At 41.3% G+C, this 16,628-nt stretch overlaps 1 protein-coding gene across 1 annotated transcript; it reads right to left on the bottom strand.

Annotated features, from left to right (window-relative positions):
- Positions 1-475: 475 nt before the first annotated feature.
- On the bottom strand, positions 476-15,153 carry COPS8 (COP9 signalosome subunit 8). Its single transcript, XM_035139231.2, has 8 exons — positions 14,971-15,153; positions 14,463-14,533; positions 11,720-11,768; positions 10,493-10,625; positions 9,076-9,183; positions 5,037-5,099; positions 3,344-3,385; positions 476-1,825 (listed from the first exon to the last, which is right to left on the bottom strand). The coding sequence occupies exons 1-8, from the start codon at positions 15,052-15,054 to the stop codon at positions 1,746-1,748; spliced, it is 630 nt and encodes a 209-aa protein (XP_034995122.1). The 5' UTR covers positions 15,055-15,153; the 3' UTR covers positions 476-1,745.
- Positions 15,154-16,628: the final 1,475 nt, after the last annotated feature.

The following is a 16,628-nucleotide window of genomic DNA, read 5'->3' as shown; positions in this document are numbered from 1 at the left end:
TAAATAGTTTAGTAAATGCTTTGGGAGTGCCTTTGTCTCTTATTCCATTTTACTTGACATGTTCATCTACTTACTGGCTTGCTCAGCATTTTTTTTCTTTCCAGCTGCCTTTCATGCTCTTTCCACACCGCTCCATATGATTTCAAGCCCCTTTCCCTGTCCAATTCTCAGCACCTAAAATTCTTCCTCAAAAGCATATTCTCTTGTCCTCCAGAAACTCATGCTCTCTGCAGCATTCCCCACCCTGCTCCTCCATTGCACTGCATTCCTGAACAAATTTACTTGAAAGTACATCTGAGAAAACATGATTTGGCTCTTACTGTGAAGTCCATTGAGAAGGACCTATTTAATCTACATTCTACACAAGATCTATGTCCTAGAATGGAGGACTACTGTTGCTAGATAATGTTGATCTAAGTGCTGAAATAATGTTAATACTAAAGGCATCGCTAGAAGAAAACCTTAGAGAGTAAAATTCTGGTCTGATGTAAGCACACTTTATTACCAAAATTAACTTCCAACAATTTCAAGAGCTGAGGCTCCCTCCCCCCAATAAATAATAGTTTGAGATCAATGGTTACACTCACAAAGAGCCTCTTAAAGTAACTGTGTACATACTGGGACCTTCTTGCACCCAAAAACATCTAAAACACTGTCAGAAGGTACAGTAATAGTGCACTGGTAGAACAAAAGGACAGACACTACCCATTTCAGAGGCAAGCTATGAAATGATGGTGACCAACACCTGAAGAGGGGAACAAATGAAAAGAGAAAAAAGAATGAGACTCTAGAGGAGGGCTGCATTTTAAATGGAAGCATTACAGACAAGGGCATGGCAAGAGCAAGCTGCTTCCTTCCAGATAGTACTGAAGGGAGCAATCAATACGATCAGGATTCCAATTCAGAAATGTTCGTCCAAAGTTGCAGCATAATTTCATCCATTTACATCAACCACAGAACTATTTTTTCAGTGATGGCAAACATGCTCCAGAATTGTGAGAAAGGCTGTCAATCGAATTACTGTCTTAAATACAAGCCACATATGTATGAAAGAACCTAAACACCAATGACACTATCATCTAGATAACTGAAGCCAGATGAAGCTCTCTGAAAAATATATCCCAATATTTTTCCATCTTCCCCCGAAGACCTAATGGGTACTCAAACATGTTTTTTAAATGGTCACTCTGCTTAGTTTCCTTTTAAAGAGAAAAGGACACATTGCATACAGCAGTCAAAAACTGCCTCGAGTAAGGAGACTTCAGGTAATTAAAAACAGAAAAAGCAACTTCAGAACCTCATTATAAAGGAACAAGAGTGTAATCTTTAGCGTGTAGTATCAGACTCCACTTTCTATGGAAAGACTACACCTTGTTCCCTGATCTGGGTACAATCCTTCCATGTCCTTTCAGACTTCAGTTTCTGTTCCACCCACGGCAACAGATGACTTTTCTCCACTGCTGCATTTAGAAGACATTACTGTTGGAGAGAAGCTGCCTTCCTCACAATAAAGCACAAGAATTTAAAACTGAATAAATAATATTGCTGTGCAGCTGGTTGATAATCAGGGGGAATCAAGTGATCTAAACCCTTGCTCCAGCAAAATACACATAAAGATGAAATGCAAAACTATGTTTTACCAGCATATTCCATAATAATGCATATATTGCAACATTCAACAGGACAAACATAATGTTGAAAGGTCTAGAAGTACACAGGATGCAATGAATGAGTGACTGGAGTTATCAGTTTTCCAGGAAAGCCACATAGTCAGTTAACCGGGCCAACTGCTGTTCATTGGGAATTGGTGGGACTGAAGCAGGTTCTGAAAATAATGCACAAAACGGGATGAAAATTAGAAGAAATAGGGAAAGAGAAACTGAGTAATACCCCCCCCCCCCGCCACTGAAAAGCACAGAGAAGTCACATTTGAGGTGTCTGATCCATATTCAGTTAGGAGGCGCTAGTTTTGAATTGCCAAGTGCAATGGGTTTCCTCTTGAAGGCAGTGGATGGGTGCCCCAGTAAAGGGTCACCTGGAGAAAGGGAGGGAAAGGATCTCTTTGCCCTGTTGGGGGATTCACTCCTACATGGAAATCATGGCCCAAGTTCAAGTTATATTCTTGTCCCCAAGTCTTACATGATAGGTTCTGACACAATAAATTTATGTAATATAAATTACATAAATTAGATGGCATAGATATAAAATGAACTTGTGTGGTGCCTTGAAGACTAACAGTTGTATTCAACATAAAGGTAAAGGGACCCCTGACCATTAGGTCCAGTCGCGGACGACTCTGGGGTTGCGGCGCTCATCTCGCTTTATTGGCCAAGGGAGCCGGCGTACAGCTTCCGGGTCATGTGGCCAGCATGGTGCTTCTGGCGAACCAGAGCAGCACCTTCCTGCTGTAGCGATACCTATTTATCTACTTGAACTTTGACGTGCTTTTGAACTGCTAGGTTAGCAGGAGCTGGGGCCAAGCAATGGGAGCTCACCCCGTCGTGGGGATTCCAACCTCCGACCTTCTGATCGGCAAGCCCTAGGCTCTGTGGTTTAACCCACAGCGCCACCCGCGTCTCTATGTTACTTAGTGCTATGTATTCAACATAGCACTAAGTAATTGGTTCCGCCAACAAAAAGGATTTCTTGCTCCTGCAATGGAATGTCCCCCTCCCACTCTTCCCCCCCAAATCTGTTTGAGAAGTTCACCCAACCATCTGCAGCCGATCTGTGGAAGGCACAGGATGGGTGGGGGGAAAGTCCTGTTGAACTTGCAGCAGTTCTTGCACTGAGCAGATGAGGAAGGAGAAGGCCACCCAAACACATCTATTATGGCATATGCTTTTGTGGACCACAGTCCACTTCATCAGCAAGCAAACATACATATGACTAAGGCAGGCAGAGGGGAGTGAGGCCAGAGAGAATTACCTAAAAGCAAAATAATCTACAGTCATCAACAAGGCAGTGTTGGTGATTACACAATTTTGTGTTATTGACAACAATACCTTGTTAACTGGCTACTGTGATTATTGCCCCTGCTTTTGCATTTCATTTCCCATCCTCACTTTCCTATACTTGTCTAACAATTATATGCTTGCCAATATAGGATTATACTTCCTGCACCTGAAAGAATATGTCATAATAAATTTGTTGGAGTATAATTTAGCTGGATGCAATCTGAGTAGACCTATTAAAATTAACAGACCTAAATTAGCTGCGCCCAGTAATTTCCATGGGCTTACTCTGGATAGGAACACTGGATCCAACCCATACCTTTTAACTGTGCTGTTTTTGCCATGGCAGACTACCACACTCTAGACATAACTCATGAATCAACACATACCTGATAACGGGTGAAATCTGTTGAATGAAGGCTCTTGGGGACCTGAAACAGAGATACAAAATGACATTTATAAATTGTTCAAGGATCACTGCACCAAGAATGAGTTTCTAGATGTACCTAATTTTACTGTGAAATCTTTTATAGAGCTATCCATTACTAAGTTGCTTACTTGCTACAGAGATTTTACTTGATTTGCACTAAAAGCACTGCATTCAGTGAATCCTTTCAAACTTCTCATTAAGACGTTCTTTTTCAGTAACTGACTATATCAGTTGAAGCAGAGTTTACCCTGAACTCAAGTATGGCATGTATCACACCTAGCATGACTGGAAGATACTAAAAATCAAATTGAGGTATTTTGCAATTTGGAAAAATTCCAAGCGCTGGGTCATTGAGGCATTTACAACATTAATTAAGTGCTGGTCAGAAATGATTTCCAAGACTATGAAAAACCAGCTACTAAAAATGCTGGTTTTTCTAAAAAGGCCCCTCTCCCATGGACTTCCACAAGGAGCCTGTTCCCTCTTGGCCTGGAGAAGGGGGCACTGGGTGTATTGTGAGGGCTACAGAGTTGTATTACTTGCTGCTTCTCAAAATTCTCTGTGGGCCGCATCCAGAGAACTAGAAAATGGAGTTATATTCACAGGAAATGGGAAATTTTAACAGATTTTCCCCCACCCAAAAAAATCACCTCCTGAGGGTTGAAAGATGCTCTGGAATGGAATGAGAGGTAATGCAGGAATCTCTATTGGGTAGCCAGCTCTTTCATTTGTAAGAGAGCGATTGTAAACCCAAGCCTGTGTGTGTTGGGGGACTAGCTTATTTGCTGTTAATTAATTTTTGTTGCATACTTGCTTAAGTTTTTGTGTGATGTAAGTATCACTACAGGAGCCAACATCGGCTGAAAAGAACACTGTAATTATTAACTGTTCTACAGCTATGCTCCATCTCTGCCAGATACTGTAAAATTGTTGTAGGTTCCTTTGTTCTGTGGGGAATTCATCTCAAGGAATTCCTGCTGTTGTTAAAAGAAGCTAAAACTTTTAAAAGAGCAGTTCTGTAAGATAACTCCCGTATCCCGAAGAACTATTCACCAATAAAAAACCCCAAACTGAGTTAAGTATTTATTATAAAGGTTAATAACTAGTTAAAGAGACAGCAAACAAGCCTTAGAGAAATTTTAGTTGGCTTGGACAGTATTTAGCAACTGATCAAACCTCACAACATGCCCTGTTTGTTCTTTATTCCATTAATGCAGAACATTAGATTCAGCAACCAAATTACAAACTAACATCTAAGTTAGTTGCAATTTCAAAATGGCAACTACAGTAAGTTTTCACTACACTTTATTTGCATCACACATGTAAGTTAAAGTAAACTGACAAACATATTCAACTGAGTCTCCAAAGCCAAGGCTAGCCGAGAGAAATTAAGGCACATTCTGTTTTCCTTTGCTTAAAAGCTTTACACCCGCTTGCTTAATTAAAGCTGTCTGTGCCCATGAGAAATAAACCAAGTCATATTTCTGACATTATGTTTCAGGAATACCCCTTGCTGTTTTTTAACTTTGAATTAAGTACTGGCATGCAAATGTTAATTATCCTTTTAAATTCATTTACACGAAAGGCAAGCAACAAAAAATGTACCCACCCACCCAGACACAAGGTCTTAATGGATCAAGAGCTCCACCTACCTGGCTTTTTAGGCATAACCATGCGAGTGGATGAATCTGCTTGCCAGCCCTGATCAAGAACACCTAAAACGTAATAATAATAATATAATTGATAACAACAGAATATTTGGAGACCAGGATTGATAAACAAGCAGCGTTTATATTTGTTGATATAGAAGAACCATAGAGTTGGAAGAGACCACAAGGGCTATCCAGTCCAACCCCCTGCCAAGCAGGAAACCAGAAGCTTTTGATAATATATCTTGGCAATTTATGAAGACAAATTTGGAATTACTGGGGTTAGGGAAAATGTTTTTGAGAGGTACTGATGCAATATATTTGGGACAAAGTGCAAAATTGATTGTGAATAATATATTAATGGAAAGTTTTAGCATAACGAAAGGAATAAGACAAGAGTGACCATTGTCTCCACTATTATTTATTATCATCCTGGAAGTCCTGACAAAAATTTGAGGGACGCTACCCTTGTGAAAGGGATGCAGGTGGCGCTGTGGCCACCGATCAGAAGGTTGGTGGTTCGAATCCCTGCGACAAGGTGAGCTCCTGTTGTTCAGTCCCTGCTCCTGCCAACCTAGCAGTTCAAAAGCACGAAGCACAAGTAGATACATAGGTACCGCTCCGGCGGGAAGCTAAACGGCGTTTCCGTGCGCTGCTCTGGTTCGCTAGAAGTGGCTTAGTCATGTTGGCCACATGACCCGGAAGCTGTACGCTGGCTCCCTCAGCCAGTAAAGCGAGGTGAGTTGTCTGTGACTGGACCTAACTGTCAGGGGTCCCTTTATCTTTTTACCCTTGTGAAAGGTATACGAATTGGTGAAAAGGAGCATAAATTGAAAGCCTTTGCAGATGACTTTGTCTTAACATTGAAAGAGCCACAAACCAGTGTAAGGGAAGCATTGAGAAAAACTGAAGAATTTGGGAGGTTGGCAGGTTTCAAGTTGAATAAAGGAAAGACTATAATGTTGGTGAAAAATATGAATAAAGAAAAAATAGATGAGTTGCAACAGGAATTTGGTATTATGGTGGTCAAAAAAGCTAAATACTTAGGAATTTGGTTGATCCCTAAAAATATCAATTTGTTCAATGATAATTATGTATCAATCTGGAAAGAAATTTAAAAGGATCTAGAAAATATAATAATAATAATAATAATAATAATAATTTATTGGCCAAGTACATTTTCCAAAATACTTGGAATTTGTTTCGGCTACATTGCAATGTAAACATACACACACTGTTCCACTCACAATACAAATAAGCAAAGAAACCCACCCATAATTGACCTCCCCTTCAGCTACACATCTACAAATTCAACAATTTAATGGCACAAGGGGAAAAACTGTTCCTGTGCCTGGCCGATTTTGTATATGAAGACCTGTAGCGACGTCCAGATGGGAATAAATCTAGCAGATGATGACCGGGATGTAAAGGATCTGCTGCAATTCTCTCTGCTCTCTTCTTAACTCTGGTAGCATAGATTGTCTCTATTGTAGGCAAGCTAGCACCAATTACCCTTTCTGCAATTCTTACAGCTCGTTGGAGCCTTTTCTTATCTGTCTTGGGAGGTAATACCAAGTAGTAATAGAATTACAGAGAACAGTTTCAATGATGCTTCTGTAAAATTGGATCAACACTTTCTGGGGCAATTTAAATTTCCTTAGTTGACGCAGAAAATACAACCTCTGGTGGACCTTTTTAATAATACTATTGATGTTGCTTGACCAATTTAACTTTTGAGAAATTATAGAGCCCAGGAACATAAAGGACTCTACTACTACAACCATGTTATCAATGATGGAAACTGGCGGCAGGACAGAAGAGTGCCTTCTGAAATCAATTACCATTTCAACTGTCTTTTGGGCATTTAGTACCAAATTATTTCTGGTGCACCACGAAACAAGATGGTCTACTTCCCGCCTATACAGTGGTATCTCTACTTACGAATTAATGCGTTCCGAACACACATTTGTAAGTCGAAAAAATTGTAAGTCGAATCCCATAGGAATGCATTGGGAGAAAAAAATCGTAAGTCGAAGCAACACTATCTAAAAATTCGTAGGTAGAAAAAAATCCAATCTAAACCGCATCCAAGATGGCGGACGGAGCTCCATTCGTAAGTAGAAACATTCGTAAGTAGAGGTACCACTGTATGCAGATTCATCCTCCTCCTGGATAAGCCCAATGACTGTTGTGTCATCAGCAAATTTCAAGATCTTAACTTGGAATAGATTAAATACGGTATGTCACTGTGGGGCAGAATTGCCACTATTAAGATGAATGTTCTACCCAAGATGTTATTTCTATTATCGAAATTTGCCTAGCAAGGGAAAAAATGAGAATAATGCTGGAAATGTAATGAAAAGGATGGAGATTTTTACCATATGTAGTGGACTTGTGATAAGGTGAAAACCTTTTGGGAAATGGTCTATAATGAGTTTAAAAAGATGTTAAAATATACCTTTCCCCCCCAAAACCGGAAGCATTCTTGCTTGGGTTGACGGGAGAAGAGATTGCTAAAGTAGACCAAAGACTGTTTATGTATGCTACCACTGCGGCAAGAATCTTGTTAGCCCAAAGATGGAAATTACAAGAATTACCAACAATTGAGGAATGGCAGACAAAGATGATGGGATATGCAGAACTGGCCAAAATGACTGAGGATTCGGAACCAAGGCGATCAGAAATTCCAGAAAGGTTGGAGTAAATTTACTGAATATTTAAGAGACTATTGTAAAAATCTGAAGACACTAACAGGATTGACATACTTCCTACAACATAGGGCAATAATTAGTCTCTGACCATAAACAATAGAAGGATTTTATATGTATTAAAGAAACAAATGTATTAAAGAAACAAATATTAGAAAGGCGTATACAATCTATGAGGAAACACAAAACCAGTTGAAGGGAGGGAACGAAGTCACAAGCTCGGCGGAGCAAATGTATTACATTGATTATTGTAATGTGGTTATATTTTTTGTTTTATTAATCAAAAGAATAAAATTTATATTAAAAAAGAACACCTAAAACGATTAAAATGAGATGCAAAATCATCAATGCCATACAGAACCTTCAACAAGGTAAATTCTATTCCCAAAATTCCCTTATCTTCTGTGCAAGAAGCATTCTTTTTTACTATGCTCCCATATACTTTTTTGCCATAATGAGAGCAAATAAAAATCCACTTGAAAGCCAAAAGCAAAATGGGAATAATATCTGTTCAGCAGTCAGATGCCATTAAAACAGTAATTAAGTCCATTAATTTCAATGGGTCTACCCTAAGTGTGACTTACGGTAGTTGGGCATCACTCTTTGAAAACCTACAACTTTTACTTTTATTTTGAAGCTCTTTCATCATATGCTTTAAAGGCAACTGTGACACTTCTTTGTTCTGGATCACTAAAGTTAAGTTTCTGTTACAGAAACCTTAGAAAGCTGCTGCCAATCAGTGCAGACAATGCAGAGCGAGATGGACCAGGGGTCTGACTGTGTATAAGGTAGCTTCCTATGGTGCAAAATTAAATTTCAAACTCTTATGCATCCTGTGAATTGATAAGCACACTTTCTAAGTATGCATGCATGCACAAATTTAGTTAAAACATAAACACACCCACCCTCTCTCCCTCACATACCCTGAGGCATATGCAACTCACATTTGTATTAGAATTTGTTCATCAGAATGTCTGTTGTGTGTAAGGAATGCCTATTCTATGTAATGGTTCTACATAAGAAACAGTAAATTATGTTGAAATCTGATATAAGTCTTGAACTGCAATTTCAATGCATACCCCCAGCATCCTTTATTCAAATACTTCTCAAAAACAGCCAACCCCTGAAGATGCATGATGAGACTAAGGGTGCTACTGGGAAAATAGCCTTTCTTTGCTTTTCTAGGCTGCAGGTGAAGGCATTCAACAAAACCTGGTAACCACAACCTATCTTTAGTAGACCAGTACAAAGTTACTCCAGGGTGTGAAACACCAAGCTTAATAACGTGTCTTTTACACTTACACTTACACACACACACACACACAGACACGTACCTTTCACTGCTTCTTCTATGGGAAGCCCAACAAAGGCTGCAAAGTCATCTGCACTTATTGAGGTATATGCTTGAGAGACCAGTCCAAATGCTCGCCGCCTAGTTGCATCTATTAGAGAGATAATTGGAAAGAATGTTGAGAATGAGTAAAAAAAAATGTTTTGCATAATGAATAAACTGGGTTTTTTTAAGAGCTTAATGCGTATGACAAAAGCATATCCCCATGGGAAAGTGGTTATACAAAGGCATTTTCAATGTACTGTACCCCAAAGCAACTGTTGCACACAGGAAACTGGTGAAGATGCAACATTCTAAAATATGCTGGCTAAGTACTCAACTTGGAGATAAGTAGTCTTGATAAGAAAACTAAGAGCCCCTGAAGAAACCAGCCTTCAGCCAAAACATTGTGCACTTTTCAGTATTTTAGAAGGACTCTAGGTCCAAAACCGGTTTCAAGTCCATATCATGATATTGATTTCATAATTTTTGACCTGGCAATATATCACAAATCATGATGTGTGTGTGTGCGTCCTATGCAAAAATCACAATGTGGGAAAAATCATAGTCAGTCAATCCTTCTCTCAACTCCTGTAGCCCCTTGTTAACTCTGCTGGCTCAGCTCTCCCCTGCCTCCTGCAGGCGGCAGAGAATCACAAGAGCAGGTACCTGTACCATCAAAAATCACAATGCGGGAAAAACTGTGAAGCCAGCCAATGCCTCTCCATAGCTCCATCCTTATTTCAGACATCATGATATTGTATATCATGATGTCTAGCTTGTGATATATTACGATGCTGAAAACCAGATACTGCCCAGCCCTCTGGGTTATATCTACCTATGGCATACTTATGACTTATATAAATCCACTGACTGCAATGGGACTACTATGAGTAAGATTTTATCAAGTACAACCCTCTATTCAGAGTTTGACTTTGATACCATTCTGAGGCTTCAATGGGAATACAGACAAGTTGTGCTACCTTAATTTACAGATCATCATGCAATACAAGTAAGAATGCTGTAAGAATGCTGTTCTGGGGAGTCTCCCAGTTCTCAGAAAGAGCTTTTTGGGGTTGCAGGGGGACTGGTAAAAACCAACTCTCTTCCTCTATGGGTAGACTTCCATCCACAGATAGCATCAATCCCACCCCTTTGAAACTCCCAAAATAAGTCAAACTGCTTCATCATAAATTATCACATGGCCAACCCCAAGTACTGTGTTACATCAAACTTGTACAGGAGACAAATCACCAGGCACTAAAATGCGATTATGCATACACTAACAGCCAAAGATTTTGAATCTATATTTGAACAGGACAAAACAGCCATTATAAATTTTGTGCTGATTTTGAGCAACCATTTGAAAGAACACACTTTCCACACCAAGTGAAAATGACTAGGGTTTTAGAAAGATGTACCTCTAAGTGCTTCCATGATTGGCTGAATAGATTCAGACCACTGATGTGCACCAATTGTTGTATAAATTCCAGGGAAATCTCTTTGCCAGATTCTCTGCCCCACTGACCAAATTGCACCAAGTTCAGGGTTTGCCTACAAAGAAAGGAAGAAAAATTATTTAGACGGACAAGTCACTAATCAGCAGATGAAGAGTCCACAACTATGGTAACTGGAATGACCAAGACCTCAGCTGTGGCGGCCATGAGAACCAAAAATCAGCATGTTCCCCTATTAGCAACTGAATTAGGTTGCCTCTGTTGCTGTGTCGCAAATTCTGCCCTACCATGCACTTGAGCAGGAAGCAGCATTTTTAAACCTCTTTTCTTTCCATCTGCTCTAGCACCCACTTCTGTGCTTGATTTTGACTGCTGCTGCTTTTTGTGTATCTTCAGTAGAATCCTCCTCTAGTTCCTTCCCCAGCCCTCTCACTTCCCACATTAAGCATCAAGTGAAGCACAGTGCCCTCCCCATCTGGCCTCTCAACATCCCACTCCAGAAAATCGGGGGGGGGGGTCAGGAGATAATATGTATTGCATCAACTCTCTTGGCACTATCCTCCCAAAATTAATTAAAGCCCAACATGCAAGACTCTCTAGGCCACTCAATCAGTTAAAGTGATTCCACTTGTATGCAATTTGTGAAGAGTTTGGCTCTAAAGTAAAATGGTTCTACAGCAATTGTTATTTCTTCGTGGAGTGCCCATCCTAAGGATGTTAACATTCAACATCACTCCCAAGTTCTGTCAGCCACACTGAATTTTCATGTGCTAAATGCATGCTTAGAATCTAGAATCTCTTCAATTCCTATCAAGCAAAAGCAAAATTCCTCATGTGCTCTATAGTTTAAGAAGCTGCTGTGGAAAAAGAGGGACTGGGAGGTAAAACACATTTGCAGGAAAAATGAAACTTATTCTGCCTAATCCATGGCATACTCTAGAAATGAGTCTGAACTCAGACATGAAATATTCTGCATGCAGCACCTGAGATGTACAACCATAAATAGATAAAATACAAATCTATAAAATACAGAAAGTATATATTAAACAATAGCAAAGCACAACCTCAGCAGCAATAGAACATTTGTTCAGCAACCAGCAAATGTGTTGCTTTTTAGCTTTCACTTTTGGAAACACAACCCTAAAGTTATGCATGACACCTCTGTCCTTTAAAGTATTGAAAAGTACTTACAGACTTAATTGCAGGAGGGATTCTTTTCCACAAATACCGTGCATTGTTCCTAATAACAAAAAAGTGTCAATTTAAAGTATTTTTTAAATGATATTAACTGAAAACAAGTGCTTACTACTAGAAGACTATTAAAAGAGGCAAAAATTCAAAGAGAAGCAAGAAACATATTCCCAACAATGCAACACTTTTATATGAGCTGCAGATAACAATTCAAACAGATTTCACAAATTTTCTATTTTTATCTAGCAGCATGTTCACATATGGGGGCATGTTTAGTCCTTAGGCAGTCTGTACTATGTACAAGAGAAAACATTTTAGCATATAAAGGTTCGCTTCTAACACCAAGTACAAGGTTTGGAACACATCTCGATACTTCCTGTAAGCCACATGTGTGCACATAGGCTAAGCTGTGGTAGCACAGAATGTTCTGTTGCTCGGGTAGTTAAAACAATGTGTAGCCCAGTTTCTGTGACGTGAAAGTCACCTGTTTGGCTGGGATTATAACCTCACACAGGGACTGGCCAAAACTGGAAAGAGCAAAAAATGAAGAGAAGGTGTGGTAACACCCAGAGACAAGGAAGCTGAATGCAGAGGGTGGGCTAAGGGGTGAACTGAGACAGATGAACCTGAAGGATGGACAGGTAGAGAATGAGGCCCAAAGGAAAGAGCAGGGAGGCAGCAAACTGAAGTGCGAGTTCCTTGAAGAGGAGCCTCTGAAGGTCTAAAATGGTTCAGATCAGGAAAGGCTGTATGCTGGGTCAGAAGAGAAGCTTGTCGAGAAACAGGGGGTCTCAAGAAGTGCTCAAAGTAGTCAGGGGCCTGAAATGCAGACAGTGGGCAGAGCACAGCTGGAGGAGACATGAATCTCTAGAAAGCAGAAGATGGGCAAAAGTACACAGATGCAGCTGTGTGCAATGGGAAGGAGCAGGAGACATTTAGAGGGCTGGGGAAAGTGAGCAAGGAAGCTTGTGGTAACTAGGTCTAGAGCTGAGATATTGACAGGGGAACCCTGCCAAGTGTTGCTTCTGTTGCCTCTGAAGGATTGTGACTGACAACTATGAAGGTCAAAAAGCAAGGGTGAGTCGGTTCTCATACTGATTTGTCTTGAGCTGATGTTTAGTAAAGTGAGCTGTACCAGGTGGGGTGGGGTGGGAATCATGCTCACTTTGTAGAAACAAATATTGCTATCTGACTTAACAATCTTGCCCACTAAGGATCTGCAAAATTCAATTTAAAAAGTGCAGTATTTTAAAATCCCACTTATTCTTTTTTTTAAAAAAACACACATATTTTTATTAAAGATTTCTTGGTTTACAAAAGTATGTGCAGTCTCTTTTTTCAAGTTACATTTTCTATAGATTGGTTTCATTTGTTGAGACAGTGCTACATTAGGAAGAAAAGGGGGAAAGAGGTGGAGGTGGGGTTGGGTGGCGATGTTTCTATTTTACTTAATGTCTGTGTGGGGTTTTGTGTCAGTGTCGCTTGTGCAGGTTCTCTTTACTATTCACTTGTGTTCCTTTGGTGGTGAGAGAGGTTGGGGTTGGCTTGTTTGTGATTGGCTGTGGTGAACTTTGTTTTCATGTGTGAGTGGGGTTGGGCCTACAGGTAAATTTTGCAAAGTTGAAAGCTATGTGCTTCAACATGCCCCCTCACACCCAAAAAGAATTCGCCAACATCACCAAGATAAAACTTTGCCGCACCAATTTCAGACACCTAGGGGTACAAATAAACAGAAACCTCAACAAATTATACCTCCACAACTACAACCCCTTGTGGTGACAAATCAACAAAGACCTAAAGAGATGGAACAACACCAACTTCACTCTCTCAGACAAAATAACCATGATCAAAATTATCACCCTTCCAAATAGCCCACTGATTCTGAAGGGAAAAGTCAAAACATGTGCAATTCCCTCACTGAAAACAAGAGAACTTCAAAGTGCTTTACTATTGCTGTGCCACACTCTTGTTTAAAACAGTATCAATAAAGAATGTCAAGGAAAATTTTCTGTTTACCCAGGCATTTGAGGACTGAAAGATACCAGCAGTGGCAACCTTGGAATTAGTATCTATGATGTATCTGATTGCATTTAGATGTTGTTGTTTTTAATTGTATTGTTTCAACAGTTCTGATTATTGTTGCCATGTGTTCCTTTGGGAGGAAGTTGTGCGTGAGAGAGAAACAAAGCAAAACAAGCCTCCTTTTGTGCGCCCGTGTAAACTCTTCCAATTTCACAAGCAAAACAAAATAAAAAAATCCTTCCAGTAGCACCTTAGAGACCAACTAAGTTTGTCATAGGTATGAGCTTTCATGTGCATGCACACTGAAACAGAAGTTACCAGACCCTTATGTATAGTAAGAGGGTGGGGAGGGGTATTACTTCAGAAGGGTGGCGGGAAATGGCTGAAAGGAGTGGTAAACCTGTTGGTGACTGTTAACGACTGCAATTGGTCTTGCAGGAAAAAGCAAGGGCTGAGGTGCGAAAGAAAGCTTTATCATGTATAATGAGCCAGGTTCTTGCACTTAGTCAGAAAGAAGATGTCAGTCTGTACCTGTGCAAGTTTCTTAGTGAGGTTGATGGACTTCAAGAAATTACCCATCTCCACCTGCTATATGAAAGTACTGAAGAATTAAATAAATAAGTAAATCTCTGAGTGACCCTCTAGCAGCTGCTGCTTAAAAAGGACACACTTCTTCTCAAGTCCAGGTATTAGAGGTATATTGAAAATAATTTTTACTTACATGTCATTATGCAAAAGGTACAAAGCTAGGAGTTGCGCATAAACAGGTGGTGTTGCTATTCCTCCAGGGGCCTAAAAAATAAAAATAAAATCGATTTGCAGAATTAATGGCAACTGAGTGATTACATCATAGGAAGAACAGCATCTATTCCTGCCATTCCCCTCCCCCCCCCGCCCCCCGCATTGCATGGGAGGCTGTTTTAATCCCTTGATCCCAGCGGCTGCCTCTATGTTAACCAGTTCATGTCTCGGGTCCTTTGCCGTCTCTGTTTCGTCCCCCGAAGACAAACTGGCCCCAAGAGGAGCTTCACCTGCGTCTGGGCTGCGCAACTTCAGCTTGGGAATCTCCAAGGATGAGTTGGAGAGAGGCCTCGCCAAGGAGCCCCCAAAGGCTGAGAGGGAAGCAGGCCCGCCGGGAGAGCTCGGGCCCGGGGTGTGTGTGTGGAGGGGGCGCAGCCTCAGGCCCACACACCCCGCCCTCAAACCTCACCCCCCCCCCCCACACACACCTCCAGCTCCTGAGTCTCGCACTGCTCCAGCAGCTTCCGATAGCCGAGGGCGCCGCTCGCCGCCGCCATCACCGCCACTGGCATCTTCGCGCCCGGCGCCGGCTCCAACCCAGGCCGGCAGGCGGGCGGTGGGACGGGTCCTCCAAGGAGCGCAGGCGGGCGCTCTCGCCGCTCTCCCTCGGCTTCCGCTTCCGGCCCAGAGAATTGACGTCACCCACGCCGAAGGGGGAAAGACGCCACAGAGATATGGAATCAAAGAAGCCTCTCGCAGCCTCCAACTCCCATCATCCCCAACAGGCGGCTCTCCTCGCCTGGGGATGACGGGAGCTGTAGTACCAGCCCGGGACTCAGAAAGCCAAGAGGGGCCTACGGAATTGCTCTGACATGGAAGGCTGCTAAGACAACTTTGTGAGGCCTTTAGGGACAAAATTTGGTCCGATTCGGACAGAGCAAGTCCCCCGGGAGTGCCGGAACGCGGCCTGTTTCCTTTGTCCTGGCTTGGTTTGCAGCCTGAGGAGGGTGGACAAGAGGCAGCTGGAAGAAGGGTGGCTGAGCACCTGCTCTGCGCAGCCCTGTTTAGGGAAGCTTTTGATCTTTGATGTTTTGTTGTATTTTTAATATTTTGTTGGAAGCCGCCCAGAGTTACTGGGGAAACCCAGCCAGATGGATGGGGTATAAATTTATCACCATCATCATCATCAATCATCATTTATTAACCATCTTGGTTAATTGCCGGGAGAAATATCAACAACTTCAGATATGCTGATGACACAACCTTGATGCCTGGCATCCTCTGGTCCATGGGGGTCACGAAGAGTTGGACCCGACTAAATGCCTAAACAACAACAAACCATCTTGGCTTCTTAGAGCTAGCCATAGGGGGTTGGCTGGGTGGGTCTGGGGGTGGGAGGGGGCCTGAAAGAGATGGCAGTGAGCCCCATCCTTAAGAAGACTTCCCTGGACTCGGTGGTGTTAAACCCAGTGGCAAATATCCCCTTTCTAGGCAAGGTGCTTGAGAAGGTGGTGACTTCAGGAATGTCTGAGAAAAAGAGATTATTTGGACCCACTATTTTACAGCCTGGTTTCAGGTCTGGTCACACTACTGAAATTGGCTTGGTCACCCTGATTGAGGACATTTGTCAGGGGGGCTCTCTCCCTTAGAAGCAATTTCAGTTAAAAGGTAAATATTAGAGGTTATTGGGCCACCCAGTGCTTTTTTTTTCTTTTAAAAAAAGTTTATGGGTACTCTCATTTTCCTACTCATACTGGCCACCCAATGAGGCCAAACCTATATTCACTAAATGTTTAGGGGTATGTGTACCCCCAGAAAAAAACACCTATAAAGATTTATTAAAAGAGGCAGGAGACTAATTAAAATTGGGAAAAAATGAAGATATTAGAGAACTGTTAACAGATTGGCTTCAGTATCACCAATTATGTTGTTGAGGTTGACAAGAAGAAAAGTTTTGATACAATGAGATCGAGGTTTGAAATAGATCAGTTGGAAAATACGGTAATGTGAAAGTGTTATAAAAATGTACAAACAACTTTTAGAGTGGCATACAAAAGATGAAAAAGTTAAGGCAGTTATGATACATCGGGCTAGAGATTTTGGGTATAATATCCAATTTGCATCCTGTGAAAAGTTATGGAAAGAG

Source organism: Zootoca vivipara, chromosome 1 (assembly GCF_963506605.1).
Source record: "Zootoca vivipara chromosome 1, rZooViv1.1, whole genome shotgun sequence".
NCBI lineage: Eukaryota > Metazoa > Chordata > Lepidosauria > Squamata > Lacertidae > Zootoca > Zootoca vivipara.
Note: the sequence above shows the minus strand (reverse complement) of the source record. Positions and strands in the feature narration are given on the sequence as shown.